Genomic DNA, 13,777 nt, shown 5'->3' on the forward strand with positions numbered 1-13,777 from the left:
CGGTGCCCACTCAGCCCCACACCGAGGTCACACTGGGCAAGCCCAGCAGAAACCCTGGCCGGGGGTCCAACCCCCCCCTGCTCCATCCCCACCTCGGTGCCCTCCTGCCCCTGCCCAGGGCGCAGCCGGCGGCGGAGCCAGGGCTGGTGCTTTGGGGGGGAACAGCCCGAAAAGCCACTTTCCCCCCATCCCCGGGGAGCGGGTGGGAAAAGCCCTTTCTGGGGGGCCGGGCTGGGCGGGGGCCGCGGTGCTCCCGCTCCCCCCCCCGGCACCGCGCTCCGGGCCGCCCTCAATAAAGGGGCGGGAGCACCGGGGGCCGCTCCGCGCCGGCACCGCCTGCGCCCGGCTCGGCACGGCACGGCCCGGCACGGCTCGGCACGGAGCGGCACGGCACGGAGCGGGGCGGCACGGCCCGGCACGGCGCGGCCCCGCGGGGTTCCCGGGTGAGTGCGGGCGGTGGCGGGGGGCCGGCTGCGGGCGCGGGCCGCTGCGGAGCAGGACCGAGCCCCCCGCACGGGCACCCGTGGGCGCTCACCCGCCCTCCCGCGCCGGGGCGGCCGTGGGGGCTCGCACCTCCTGCGTGCAGCCGGGCTGGGCTGAGACCCAGCGCGGCCATCACCGCGGTGTCAGGCTGGGTGACCCCGCAGGCGTGTGCGTGGGCAGCGGCGGGGTGTGAGGGCTCACGGGCAGGGCTCACCCACCCTGGTTCCCCTGGAGCACCCCGCTTTGGCCACCCATCCCGGGGTGGTGGGGAGCCCCTGCAGGCTGGGGCGGCAGTGGGCAGGAGCGGGCAGGGTGGGCTGCTGCCGGTGCCGAGGCGTGGGGCGGGCGGGCGGGCAGGCAGCGCCAAGGGCTTGTGGAGGCAGAGCCCGCGCACACCCTGCAGCCGGGGCTGGCAGCCTCCCCTGGCCTGGGCACGGCTCCCCCGGGCGTCAGGCAGCAAGCGGGGCCGCGGGCCAGGCCTGGCCAGGCTGAGCCGGAGGGCTGGAGCAGGGCCAGGCACCGGCCGGCATGGGGCACGCACGCGACCGTCCTCCTGTACCCTGTGCCACCGCCAGCCCGTGCCCTGCCACGGGGCAGCTGCCGGCACCGCTCCCACCTGGCCGGACGCTGGCCAGCCGCTGCCCACCCGCCACTTTTTGGTGAGCCAGCAGACCTGGCCCGCTGGGTAGGGCACTGGGTGCTGCCGGCTGCTCCTCTGGCGTGGGGGACACGTGGCAGCGTGGCTGGGCACAGCCCTGCTGCTCCCCGCCCCGGCTCAAAGTGAGGACTCTTCCCTGCGCCGTGGGGTGCCGGCAGCCGTGCCCAGGGCAGTGCTGGCACCGTGCCCTCCCGAGGCTGCCAGGTGTCCTGGCACGGCACGGTGCTGGGACATCCTGGACCCAGCCACTCTGCCACCGCTGCCCTCAGAGGTGTGAGGCTGTAGTGGTAGCATCCTCTCCCACAGGCTCCCACGATGAGTGGCTGGCTCCTGCTCCTCGCCATGCTCCCTGTGCTCCTGGCCCCCCCGGCCGCCATGGCGCAGAAGAGGAGCCAAGGTGGGTGCTGAGCACTGGGTGTACATGATGGGTGGGGTGAGAGGGCCCAAGCACCACTGTGCCATGGAGCCAGTCTGTGCCCTGAGCACCATCGCTGCCCCGCAGCAGTGTGCGAGGATGTGCTGGAGGCCGACATCGCCTTCCTGGTGGACGGCTCATCCAGCATCGGCAGGAACAACTTCCGCGCCATCCGCACCTTCATGGACGACCTGGTGGGGCCCTTCGTGCAGGTGGTGGGTGAGAAGGCGGTGCGCTTCGCCGTGGTGCAGTACAGTGATGAGCCGCGGTGAGCCCCGGGGAGAGGGCATGCAGGGCAGCGGGCAGCAGGGCTGGGAGGTGACACAGCCCCGCACACCCCCCAGGGTGGAGTTCCCCTTCTCCCAGCACACTGATGGCACAAGCGTCCGGAGGGCCATCCAGCAGCTCAGCTACAAGGGTGGCAACACACGGACTGGCGCTGGCTTCCGTTACATCGCTGACAACTTCTTTGGCCCCTCGCAGCTCCGTCCCGGGGTCCCGCAGGTACATGCAGGGCAGTGGCCCTAGGGACACCCAGAGTGTGATGTGGTGAGTCCGCAGGCCCTGGTCTGGGTCTCATGGCTCTGTCTTGGCCCCGCAGATCTGCATCCTCATCACAGATGGCAAATCCCAGGATGATGCTGAGGGGCCAGCAGCAAAGCTGAAGAGCCAGGGCATCAAGGTCTTTGCCGTGGGTGAGCAAGGCTTCAGAGCTAGGCAAGGGGGTTTCCCGCCGGGTTCAGGGTCCCTGCCCTGACCCATCATCTCCATCCCTGCTAGGGGTCAAGAACGCCGACCACAAGGAGCTTATCCGTGTGGCCTCAACACCCACTGAAGCCTTCTTCTTCTACGTCGGTGACTTCAAGCTGCTGGGGACGCTGGTGCCACTGATGACACGCAGGGTGTGCACAAGCGCTGGGGGGACCCTGCGCATGCTGGGTATGAGCCCCCATCCTCCTCCCTGTGGGGTGCAGCTGCCAGCAGTGCTGGCTGCCAGGCTGTGCTCACCCTGGTTGCACCCTTCGCACCCATCCTCCCCAAAATGCCCTCCTGGCCACCCTGTCCCACTGGGCACGTGGCTGTGCCACCCTGGCAAGCTCTCCCCACTGCCCGATGCACCCTGGAGACTATGGCCCCTGCGCTCCCCTGCAGATGGACCGAGCCACACTGGTCCCTCCAACCTGGAGATCCTGGAGCGCGGCCTCGACCAGCTGCAGATCCGCTGGACGGCAGCCAGCGGCCCTGTCACAGGCTACCGGGTTCAGCGTGTGCCACTGACGGGGCTGGGGCAGCCCATCGTGGCGGAGAGGCAGGAGGTGAGTGCTCCCACCTGCCTGCTCAGAGTCCCTGGAGATCCCCGGTGGCTCCATGTGTGGCCGGGGGATGGTGAGGGGATAACGCAGTCCCTGCCCAGGTGAGACTGGGACCACGGGAGACGAGCACTGTGCTGCGGGGGCTGCGCATGGGGACGGAGTACCTGGTCACTGTCACTGCCCAGTACGCCAACAGCATCGGCGAGTCAGTATCCAGCCGAGCACGTACCCGTGAGTGTCCATGCCCACAGGGACACGGGCAGGTGTCGGGGGTCTGCGGCACACGGGACTAGGGGCTCATCCGTGGCTCTGTGTGCCCCTAGAGAGCCGTGCTGGCTCCCTGCTGGATTTCCGTGTGGTGGAGACCGGACCAACCTTCCTGCGTGTAGCCTGGCAGCCTGGCCCTGAGCCCCCCCAGGGCTACGGCCTCAGCTACGCTGTGCAAGGTGAGGGGACGGTCCCTATGAGGGGACAGTGCACAGCTCGGTGGGCCGGGCAGGACATGGCAGAGGGTGTGCATGCGTGGGGGTTGATGCAGGGGGTGCATGCCTGCCTTCACCACAGCGGCCAGCACTTGCGTACGGGCTGTGGGGCACCCGTGCGTGCAGAGGCGTGGAGGTGGCGTGTGTGTTCCTACACCCAGAGGCTTTGGTGCGCAAGGCTTGGGGCATGTGCTTGGGTGTGCACAATGCCTGGGGGCCTGGTGTGTGCCCCAGCCTGGAGCTCGGAGCATGGGTATACGTGTGCCCCCATGATTGCTGCGCATGGGGGGCAGGCGGCAGACCCCCGTCCCAGCCATGCGCTGGGCTGGAGCTGCACACCTGGCAGCCCCTCCTTGGCCCCGGGCACTCCGGTGGGTGCCCTCATCCTGGCCGACATCCCAGCCTCTCCCCATGCTCCCCACCCCTGGCACGGCCTGGCATCCCTGGGGCAGGGTGCCGTCCCACAGACACCCCTTCCCTGCCAGGCCCGGTGCATGCTGTGCCCCTGTGCCCACCTGCACCCCCCCGCCTCCCCTCCAGGAGCAGCCCAGGGTGAGGAGAAGAGCCTGGGAGCCAGCACACAGTCAGCCACGCTCAGCAACCTGCGCCCCGACACTGAGTATGTGGTAATGCTCCGACCCCGCTATGCACAGCAGCCCACCGTCCCCGCCACGCTCACTGCCCGGACACGTAAGCACCGCGCCTTGCCCTGGGCCCAGCCAGGGATGCAGACAGGTTCCCAGCACAGGGATGCCCCTGCAGTCACGATGCCCTATGGGGAGGGGGCTGCCTGGCCCATTGCTGCCTGGAGGATCCCAACAGGGATGCAGGCAAGCATGACTACAGGGTGATGCTGTGTGCTCCCGGGGGAACACAGTACTGTGCACTCTCAAGCTCCTTCACAGCCGTCTGGGAATGTTTCCACCAGAGCTTTCCCCACGTGATGTAAAAATGTCAACTGAAAAAATGCGGGGTTTTGTTTTTTATAAATTGAAGCACTGCGCTCTTCAGGAGGAAAGTGCGGTTTCCACCAGGAAAGAGTGTGGTGGAAAGCATCGCTGGGCAGGAGCGGGGGTGAGGCCCCAGGGCAACACCTTTGCAAGCCTCAAATTTTGGCAAACCAATTCCTTCAGCTGCCCCAGGCAGCCTTAACCCACAGAAAGTATTTAAGGCATTAAGAGGAAGGTGTTTGAGCTCCAGTTTGCTGGAGCTGGGGTGCTCTGAAGGAGCTGTGTGGGTGTGGGCTGCACTCGGTGACTTCAGTGCAGTTCAGCATCCATGAGCAGGGGCAAGGGGGCTTCTTACTCCTGGAGCAGGTGGGTTTGCAGGTGAAGGTGCTTCCCCCTGCCTCCTGCTCCACTGTCATGTAGGGGATGCGACAGGCACCTCTTGCCCACAGGGCGCCTGGTGGGCATGCAGCACTTGGCTGTCCACAACGTCTCAGCGCAGAGCATGCTGCTGGCCTGGCAGCCCGTTGGTGGTGCCACCGGCTACCGGCTCTCCTGGGCAACCCTCACAGGTAGGTGTCTGTCCCAGAGCTTGTGGCCCTTCTGGTGGCACCAGGGAGGAGAGACGTGGGGGTGGTGGCACCCATTGCCTGGACCCCCCATGGGACTGCTGTGCCGGCTCTCACAGGGCAGGACAGGCATAGGGTGGACCTGGATTCTGGGCGGACGTCACACGCGCTGGGGGGGCTGCAGCCCAACACTGACTACGTGGTGACGGTGGCCCCACTTTTTGGGCAGCTGGAGGGGCCCACAGCCACTGTGCGGCAGAGGACGGGTAGGTGACGGGTACGGGTGGTGCCATCCTGCCTCTGGCTTTACTTACGCTGCCATTACCATGGGATGGGGTGGCAGCCATCCCCTGTGGCCCCACACCATGGTGATGCTCCCTACCCTGCCATGTGCGGGGGCTGGGGACCTGCTATGGTGGGTGGCTGGTGGCAGAGTGTCACAGGATAGCCTGGCCCACGGGATCCCTCTTGCAGAAGTGGGCACAGAGCAGACACTGCGGACCAACATCCTGGGCCCCACGTCCATCCAGGTGCTCTGGACCAGTGCCCGTGATGCCCGTGGCTACCGCCTGGAGTGGAAGAGAGCCACAGGTGGGATCAGGGTGCCCAGTCACCCTTGTGGACCCCCTATGCCAGCAGCCAGCAGTGACCTTCCCCTCCCCACAGGACTGGAGCCCCCCAGGACGGTGTCCCTCCCCAGCAGCACCAACACCTACCAGCTGACGGGGCTGCAGCCAGGCACTGAGTACCGCATCACCCTCTACACCCTCTATGATGGTGGTGAGGTGGCCACCCCCGTCACCACCTTCCAGACAGGTGAGTGACTACTGTGGGTCCATGGGTTGTCCCCCACCCTCCCGAGCCACTGGGATGGAGGAACATCTCACGTGGCATTGGTCAGCCTGGGGACCCCTTTGGTTGTGAGCCCCTCCTGGTCTCTGGTCACTGCCGAGGGTGAGGATGGGAGATGTGCTGTCTGGGCTGTGCAGCTCCAGCTGTGCCTCACCGTGTCCCCTTGCAGGTGTGGAGGCACCTGTGGGTGCCGTGTCGGACCTGCGGCTGGTTGAGGAGTCGGGCAGGTGGGTGCGACTGGGCTGGACTGGTGTTCCTGGTGCCACGGAGTACAAAGTGGTTGTGCGCAACAGCCAGGGTGAGTCTGTGGACAGGGGCGGGGACAGCACCCAAGGGACCCTGGCTGGCTGGCGCTGAGGGTCCTGTGGCTGCCCTGCTCCCGGCAGATGGCACGGAGAGGACAAAGCGTGTCCCAGGCAGCCAGACAGGGCTGGAGCTGGGTGACCTCCAGGAGGGCATCGCCTACCTGGTGCGTGTCTCAGCACTGGTGGGCAGCCGTGAGGGCAGCGCCGCCACGCTCACCGTCCGCCTCAGTAAGTCCACATCAGGGTTTGGTGCTGTGAGTCCCGGTACTGTGTTTTCTCCCCCGGCATGCATTTGCCACCTATCCCCCTGCAAGCGCTCAAGGTGCCAGGGGGGCCGAGGGCACCCCCTGGGCCCCCCAAGGTGATGCCATGGTGCCGTGGGGTGGTGCAGAATACCCAGCTGTGGGCAGCATCTCGGAGCTGCGTGTGATGGAGGCCGGGCCCAGCCAGCTGCGGGTCACCTGGCGAGGGCTACCAGGTGCCAGCGGCTACCTGCTGACGTGGCGAGGCAGTGACGGTGAGCATGAGGACCGTGGGGTGCTGCAGTAGAGGTGCTGGAGCCCTTCCCATCCTGGCCGTTTCTCCTAGGTCTGGATCAATCCCGCTTTCTCCCTGCCGACCCCACCACCTTCACCATCGAGGGGCTGCGTGCTGGCATTGTCTACACTGTTGGTGTCACAGCTATTGTGGATGGCCGTGAGGGCAACCCTGTCACTGCCACGGGGCGGATAGGTGCGGTGTCCCCCCACCTGTCAGTGCTGGCTGGTGCCGCTTGCTGTGAGCCCAGGTGACAGGGGTCCTCTTGGTGTCACAGCACCTGAGCAGGTGGGGACAGTGTCTCAACTGGAGGTGCAGGCATCCAGGAGCAATGTTGCCCGTGTCACCTGGGTTGGTGTGCCAGGAGCCACTGCCTACCGCGTGGTGTGGAGCCGCAGGGACGGTACTGTGGGACAGCATCAGGGGTGGGCTGCGAGGGCAGCAGGGTGGGGGCCTGACACTGCGGTCATTGGCAGGGGGCTCGGAGACCAGCCGGCGGGTTCCCGGCCACATCAGCTCTTTTGACATCCCTGACCTGGAGGGAGGTGTCTCCTACACTGTGAAGGTGACAGCGCTCGTAGGCAACCGTGAGGGAAACCCTGTCTCCATCATCGTCACCACCCGTGAGTGCTGGGGTGGGGGGCAGCATCCAGGGTGGCACCAGGCACCCTGCCCCTAATGCCTGTCCCTGCCCCGCAGCGGAGGCAGCCCCACTGCCCCCTGTCAGCAGCTTCCAGGTGATGGAGGCCTCGGAGCACCGCCTGCGCCTGGCCTGGGTGCCAGTGGCCAGCAGCGCCGGGTACCGCCTTGTCTGGCGCCTGGCTGAGGGTACGTGTGGCCGGCTGGCACCCCTGCCTCCCCCGCAGCCCCCGCGTCACACCCCCTCACCTCTCTCTGCCCCCCTGCACAGGGGGGCCCCAGCGCAGCCAGCAGCTCCCGGCCACCACCAGCTCCTACGACCTGGGCGGGCTGGAGCCAGGCCGGCGCTACCACATCAGCATCACCAGCCTGGGCAGTGGCCGGGAGAGCGAGCCAGCCACCATCACTGCTGTCACCAGTAAGGAACTGCATGGAGCTAAGGGGACGCTGGACCCCTGATGTGGGGCTGGAGCCCAGAGGGGCATCCAGGGACCGGGCTGTCCCAGCCTTAGGTTGGGGAGGGTGGTGGGTGGGGAGCTGGGGGGGGGTGGGGGTGGCTGTCCCATGGGGCCAGGACACCCTTTCCTCTTCCTTGGCAGCTGCCCGGGGCCATGTCACCAACCTGCGGGTGACAGAGGTACAGAGGGACTCAGTGACACTCACCTGGACCCCAATTCCTGGCGCCTCTGGCTACATCCTTTCCTGGAGCCCCCCCACAGGTGAGACGGGTGGGTGGCCCCGGGATAGGGGGCAGCATCCCTGCAGGGTCTCAGTGTCCCCCCTGACTCTGTCCCCTGGGTGGCAGCTGGTGGGGAGACAGGGCAGACGCTGTCTGGTGCTGCCAGCTCCCAGCAGGTTTCTGGGCTGCGCCTGGGCCAGCGCTACACCTTCACCCTTCGTCCGCTCCTGGGGAGCGCGCCGGGCGCCGAGACATCTGTCACCGAGCGCACAGGTATGGTGGGGTCACTACAGGGATGGACTGGGCTTATCTCTGCTCTGGTGGCAGCTTCACCCCTTCCCTGCCTGTAGTTTGCAGGGATGCCCGTGGTGACATTGTGTTCCTGGTGCACGGCACCCGTGACAGCTCCTCCGGTGCCGATGCTGTGCGCACCCTCCTCTCCAACACGGTGTCTGCCCTGGGGCGCCTGGGCCCTGAGGGCACCCAGGTAGGGGGCTGGTGCATGGGCAGGGGGCCTGGGTGTGCGGGCAGGCAGTGGTACCCACTGCTCCCCTGCACCCTTGCAGGTGGCTCTGGCCACGTACAGCTACCGCAGCCTGCCCTGGCTGCTCCTCAACCGCTCCAGTGACCTGCCCGCTGTGCTGGAGCAGATCCGCACCATGCGCTACGAGGAGCCCAGCGGCAATGCCATCGGTGAGGTGCGGCACTGGGAGCCAGGGTAGTGGTCGGTAGGATCCTGCTGACTGTTCTCTTCCTCCTTCTCCCTCCCTAGGGGCAGCCATCACCTTTGCCAGGACCTACCTGCTGAGCCCGGGTGCAGGGCGCCGGTCCAGTGTGCCAGCGGTGCTGGTGGTCCTGGCTGATGGCCCTTCTGGGGACGATGCCATTGCTGCAGCCAGGGACGTCAAGGCTGGTGGTGAGGATGGATAGAGTCCCAACAGGGTGTGCAGGGAGTTCTGCGGGGTGCTGAGGGTGCTCTTGGTTCAGGAGTCCGGGTGCTGGCGGTGGGCTTGGAGGGGTCAGACCGAGAGCAGCTCCGGCGCATGGTCACTGGTGAGGACCCGCGCTACATCTACAGTGATGGTGGTGCCCTGGCAGAGCTGGAGGGAGAGCTCACCGACGACCTCTGCACCATCATCTCCACCAGGGTAAGGGGCCAGGGTGCCCCAGGGGGCATGAGGGGGAGCAGCCTCATGGGGGTCAGGAGCTTCTCCTGCTCCTGGGTTCATATGGGCTTCTCTTGTCTTGCCAGCCGGAGCCCCAGCCGAAGCCCTGCACAGTGCAGTGCCCCAAGGTGAGCATCGCCACGCTGTGCTGTGCTGCGCCATGCCGTGCTGCAGCACAGGGGCTCAGCATAGATCAGGGTCCCCCCAGCTTGTTGATGGCAGCAGCGCAGTAGGGAGCCGAGCATGGGGGTGCAGCCCTAACCCCTTCACTCTGTCTCCTTGCAGGGCGAGAAGGGAGACCGCGGCGAGGCAGTGAGTGCTTTGGCATCCCCCCCCAGCTGGTGGCACGGGGTGGGGGCTGCCTTCCCCAAACCCTGCTGATGCTAGCCTGCGGGGGATGCTCACCGCTGACTTTGTCTCTGCAGGGACCACAAGGACGCACGGGGCCACCAGGCCCCCCTGGCGAGCCGGTAATACCCTGATGGGGGGGGAAATGGGGGCAGTTCCCTGGTGGGGGGCAGCAACAAGGTCCCTGGGTTCCCTTGTCCTGCCGGCAGGTGGGTGCGGTGCAGGGACCTATCCAGCCCTTGCTACAGGGATGGATGGGACCATCCCTTAGCCACCACCCGCCTGTCCTCTCTGCTGTCCTTCCAGGGCCGCCACGGGCTGCCTGGCCCTCCAGGACCCCGGGGGCCACAGGGTCTGCCGGGAGAGAGTGTCGAGCGGCCGGGCAAGAAGGGGGACAGGGTAAGTAACTCCAACCCCCTCACCCAGGCACCCCAGGATCCCCAGGCATAGTGATCTGGCCCCACAGGGCCTCTCTCTGCCTCTCGTCCCTCCCTTCTCCTTCTCGTCCAGGCTGGAGGAGGGATCCCCTTGGAGACCCCTGGTCCAGCCCCACACTGCTCCCTCACACTCCGGCTCAGCACACAGGGGAAAGGCACCCTGGGACCTGGCTCAGCCATGGGGCTGTTCTGGGCTCCCAGTGCTGGGACCAGCACTGCCTGGGGCACTGCGGGGGTCTGGCAGTGCCAGGGTCCACCAGGTGCTGGTATGACGCTCTTCCCTCCTGCAGGGGTTCCCCGGAGCTGATGGGACACCGGGAAGCCCTGGCCGCCCTGGGAACCCTGGATCACCTGGGCAGCCGGTGAGTGGGGATGTTCCTTGGTTTTGCTGCTCCCGGAGCCTACTCTTTCCCTGTGTCGGTGTGGCTCTGTAGCTGGCAAGGTCACTGCTGTCCCCTGTGTGTGTGTCCCAGGCCAAGTGTACTGGGCAGGGACTGTCAATCCCTGCTTTGGCTGGAGCCCCATCCAGCCGCATCCCATCCCATCCCATCCCATCCCATCCCATCCCATCCCATCCCATCCTCACTCCCTTGGCTGGCAGGGATACACACTCACATCCTGAGCTGTTGTTTTCCAGGGTACCCAGGGCATCCCTGGCCCCCGAGGGGATCCTGTGAGTATGGCCCCAGCCCTCCCCAGCCCTGCTCCCCGTACACACCCCCTCCTCACTCTTAGCTTTCCTTCCCAGGGGGCACGGGGGCCAATGGGGCTTTCTGGCCCGAAGGGGAACAAAGGCGAGCCGGTAGGTGATGGGCGTGGGGCTGCCCTGTGGGGGTCCCTGGGGAGCAGCGGGGACCCTGATGGGCATACCTCAGCCCCTGGCATCTCCTGGTCCTTGGTGTCTGGGTGACCTTGGAGTCTCCCCATCTACCTGATGGGCTCCTGGCCTTGTGGCACTCTGGCCCCCATCCTGCACGGGGCACACAACAGGGCACATGGGGACACTGATTTTTCCTCTACCTCCTTGTGCAGGGAGAGCCCAGAGTGATTGTGGATGGAGCACAGGGACTGCCAGGCCAGAAAGGGGAGCCGGGCACACCGGTAGGTGTGTGGGTGGTGATGCCAAAGGATCTCTGCCAGCACTGCCAGGCCGTGCTGCAGCCCCAGCTTAACAGAGCATCTCTGTCCTCTAGGGCAGCCCTGGCCCCCCTGGGAGCCCCGGCCCACAGGGGCCCTTTGGTGATCCAGGTCCCCCCGGTCTGCTTGGACCCATGGGGCCACCAGGACCTCCGGGAGAGTTTGTGAAGGTACATCCCCTGCAGGTGCTGTGTGGGGACAGCTGGGGGGACGTGTGGACAGATGGATGGAGGAACAGCCAGCAACCTGAAGCTGCTCCTTCGTGCACTCCTCCTGGTCTCACTCGTGGGCTGTGCCCCCACCAGCTGTGCCCACGCACACTTACATATGCATGAGCTGGTGCTGGGCAGTGTGGGGAGAGACGCGTGGCTTGCATGTACCCCAATACCACTGATGATGGGCTCTGTTCAGCATGTTCCCCGCCTGTTCACGGGGGCATAGGAAGAGCCCAAACCTGCCCTTACTTGCTTTTTTTGCCCTTGCAGGGGGAGAAGGGTGACCGAGGAGAAAGGGTGAGTGGCTCTGCATTTCCCTGGTTCTGCCCTCCTGAATGGAGGTCCCTGAGGGCTCTGCAGCCCCTCCAGGGTGCTGGGAAGGACTGAGCTCCCTGGGGCTATCACGCAGGAGCTGATGCCTGTCTCTGCAGGGCCCCCCTGGACTTGTGGATGGGGCAGTGCCTCGAGGGGAACCCGGCCCTCCGGTGAGTTGGGCCCCCAGGCCAGCAGGGATGGCAGAGGGGAGCAGGGCCATGGCAGCCATGTATCCCTGGGGATGAGCTGCATCACCAGGGGCTAAGCTGTGCTCTCTTGCAGGGCCTGCCTGGGGACCCTGGGCCCCGGGGACCTGCTGGGTCCCCTGGCCTGAAGGGAGAGAAGGTAAGAGGATGGTGGAGATGCTCTGTCCTGGGGCTTGGACCCCACACCGCTCTCCAGTGGGGGTGCCAATCCCCATCTCACGGGCATGGCTGTTGCCTTTCCTAATCCCTAGGGTGATGGCAAAGAAGGTTTCCCAGGGCCACCTGGCCGCCCTGGGGACCCAGGAGACCGGGTGAGTTTCCCGAGAGAAGGTAAGGCGGGCTAGAGCTGGCCTCACCAGCAAGCCAAGCCCGGACGGCACCCTGGAGGACTCCTGCTCCAGACAGCCTGGGCATTGACCCTGCCACGCTGGAGGTGACATCTTCTCCATCTTCCTTTGCAGGGCCCTCGGGGACCACCAGGGGAGCAGGGCAGGAAGGTGAGTGGTGCGGGGACTGAAGGGGTGCTCTCGCCTTGCCTTCAGCGGGTTCTGTGCCAGGACCTGCGCCATTCCCTGCAGGTCCTGCTGCCCCTGACCCCATATTCCTCCTGTGCCAGGGAGACCGTGGGGCGCCGGGTGAGCTGGGAGAGACGGGCGAGAAGGTGAGACAGTGCCGGAGTGAGACTGTGCCATTTGGCAGCATCGGCGGGTCCTGATGTTCCTGTGGCCCTGGTTAAGGCTGCACTGACCCTCAAATAAAAAAGCCTAATCCATTGTAAATATGCAGAAGACACTCAGTTCTATTACCACCCACTGCTTGTTACTTTCATTCAGTTTTTAAGGAGTCTGCCTCTGAGGTATGGTCTCTAATCACAATTACAGCGCTGGCTGTGCCTGGGGGTTGCTGTCAGACCCCAGTGATTTTGGATGGGATTCGGGGCTGGGCCCGGAGGGCTCTGAGGCGGTGCGTGGGGTGGGGGCAGTGTGGCGTGGCGGGAGGAAGGCTCCCTGAAACCCTCCTCTGCTTTGTTCTGCAGGGGGACCGCGGCGTGCCAGGCCCCGAGGGAGAGAAGGTAGGTGGGCTGAGGTGGCTGCAGCCACACCGGGGTGATGCCTGTCCTGCCCTGCAGCAGCTGCCCTGCCATGGGGTGGGAGGATGCCCCTGACACCTTCCTCTTCCTCCCCTCCTCTAGGGTGAGACAGGAGCCCCAGGGCGCCCAGGGCCATCTGGCAGAGAGGTGAGTTGGGGTAGCAGCTGTGGTGATGAAGACCCAGCACCCTGGGACTGGGGGGGCTGCCATGCCCTGGGTGCGCATCCCCAGGCACCACCAGCCCCTGAGGTCTCTTCTTTCACCACAGGGAGGTCCAGGACCAGCCGGCCCCCGGGGGGAGAAGGTGAGGGCAAAGCGGGGCCCTAGCAGGGTGGCAAGGGGCTGTTGGGGAAAGGGCTGGCAATGACACCTGTCTCTCTGCAGGGCGATCCAGGACCACCTGGCAAGCCGGTAAGTGATGCTGCCTGGCAGGTCCCCCTCTGCCTGTCCCAGCTCTGAGACAGGGATCCGTGGGCAGTGCCCAGCATGGTCCCCTCTGCTTCTCCCCCAGGCTCCCAGTGTGGCCGGTGTTGGAGGAGAGAAGGTAACCCTGCCCCAGCTGTGCCCCCCAGCCCTGTGCTGGTGCTCCCTGGGCATGGCTGTGGGCTGGGGAGGGCGTTTGCACAGATGGCCATCAACACGAGGGGATGCCCATGCTGGTCCCTCAGCCTGGCTGTCTGCAGCTGTAGTGGGAGGAAGGGGGGTGGTTTGTGGGGGCTGACAGTGCCATTTCATCTGCTCCAGGGTGACAGAGGCTTCCCAGGACCAGAAGGACCTCCTGGCCCGAAGGGCGAGGCAGGAGATAAAGGCGCCCGTGTGAGTACTGCCTGGGACAGGGGGCACAGGGGGCACAGCACAGACAGCCTGGGCTCACGGTGCCTACGCTGTTGCTCCAAGCTGCATCCCTTCATGTCTAGGGTGCCCCTGGCCTGAGCATCCCAGGGCCGGCTGGCCCCAAAGGCGAGCAGGGTGATCGGGTGAGTC

At 66.1% G+C, this 13,777-nt stretch overlaps 1 protein-coding gene across 14 annotated transcripts in view; it reads left to right on the forward strand.

The window, feature by feature from the left end:
* The first annotated feature begins 320 nt into the window (after nt 1-320).
* Nucleotides 321-13,777, forward strand: part of COL7A1 (collagen type VII alpha 1 chain) — a 31,052-nt gene continuing 17,595 nt past the window's right edge. For 13 of the 14 annotated variants that reach the window (XR_008731843.1, XR_008731842.1, XR_008731841.1 and 10 more), the window contains exons 1-50: nt 321-443; nt 1,448-1,538; nt 1,644-1,824; nt 1,901-2,060; nt 2,158-2,251; nt 2,337-2,495; nt 2,709-2,872; nt 2,971-3,100; nt 3,193-3,315; nt 3,892-4,041; nt 4,751-4,870; nt 4,987-5,133; nt 5,342-5,458; nt 5,534-5,683; nt 5,889-6,017; nt 6,106-6,252; nt 6,416-6,541; nt 6,613-6,756; nt 6,839-6,964; nt 7,038-7,184; nt 7,261-7,389; nt 7,472-7,618; nt 7,800-7,919; nt 8,006-8,152; nt 8,230-8,366; nt 8,446-8,572; nt 8,652-8,795; nt 8,867-9,027; nt 9,132-9,173; nt 9,331-9,357; nt 9,471-9,515; nt 9,700-9,792; nt 10,121-10,192; nt 10,468-10,503; nt 10,579-10,632; nt 10,863-10,931; nt 11,024-11,137; nt 11,453-11,479; nt 11,614-11,667; nt 11,780-11,842; nt 11,955-12,014; nt 12,165-12,200; nt 12,320-12,364; nt 12,740-12,775; nt 12,896-12,940; nt 13,062-13,097; nt 13,178-13,204; nt 13,305-13,337; nt 13,538-13,609; nt 13,711-13,770. Coding sequence is in view for 10 of the 14 variants with exons in the window: in XM_055707943.1 (XP_055563918.1) it covers nt 1,457-1,538; nt 1,644-1,824; nt 1,901-2,060; nt 2,158-2,251; nt 2,337-2,495; nt 2,709-2,872; nt 2,971-3,100; nt 3,193-3,315; nt 3,892-4,041; nt 4,751-4,870; nt 4,987-5,133; nt 5,342-5,458; nt 5,534-5,683; nt 5,889-6,017; nt 6,106-6,252; nt 6,416-6,541; nt 6,613-6,756; nt 6,839-6,964; nt 7,038-7,184; nt 7,261-7,389; nt 7,472-7,618; nt 7,800-7,919; nt 8,006-8,152; nt 8,230-8,366; nt 8,446-8,572; nt 8,652-8,795; nt 8,867-9,027; nt 9,132-9,173; nt 9,331-9,357; nt 9,471-9,515; nt 9,700-9,792; nt 10,121-10,192; nt 10,468-10,503; nt 10,579-10,632; nt 10,863-10,931; nt 11,024-11,137; nt 11,453-11,479; nt 11,614-11,667; nt 11,780-11,842; nt 11,955-12,014; nt 12,165-12,200; nt 12,320-12,364; nt 12,740-12,775; nt 12,896-12,940; nt 13,062-13,097; nt 13,178-13,204; nt 13,305-13,337; nt 13,538-13,609; nt 13,711-13,770 (4,854 nt within the window). In the remaining 4 variants the exon portion in view is untranslated. The remainder of the gene's footprint in view (nt 444-1,447; nt 1,539-1,643; nt 1,825-1,900; nt 2,061-2,157; nt 2,252-2,336; nt 2,496-2,708; nt 2,873-2,970; nt 3,101-3,192; nt 3,316-3,891; nt 4,042-4,750; nt 4,871-4,986; nt 5,134-5,341; nt 5,459-5,533; nt 5,684-5,888; nt 6,018-6,105; nt 6,253-6,415; nt 6,542-6,612; nt 6,757-6,838; nt 6,965-7,037; nt 7,185-7,260; nt 7,390-7,471; nt 7,619-7,799; nt 7,920-8,005; nt 8,153-8,229; nt 8,367-8,445; nt 8,573-8,651; nt 8,796-8,866; nt 9,028-9,131; nt 9,174-9,330; nt 9,358-9,470; nt 9,516-9,699; nt 9,793-10,120; nt 10,193-10,467; nt 10,504-10,578; nt 10,633-10,862; nt 10,932-11,023; nt 11,138-11,452; nt 11,480-11,613; nt 11,668-11,779; nt 11,843-11,954; nt 12,015-12,164; nt 12,201-12,319; nt 12,365-12,739; nt 12,776-12,895; nt 12,941-13,061; nt 13,098-13,177; nt 13,205-13,304; nt 13,338-13,537; nt 13,610-13,710; nt 13,771-13,777) is intronic. The other variant, XM_055707944.1, reaches the window with a different exon arrangement.

This window comes from Falco cherrug, chromosome 4, assembly GCF_023634085.1.
Source record: "Falco cherrug isolate bFalChe1 chromosome 4, bFalChe1.pri, whole genome shotgun sequence".
NCBI classification, from domain to species: Eukaryota; Metazoa; Chordata; class Aves; order Falconiformes; family Falconidae; genus Falco; species Falco cherrug.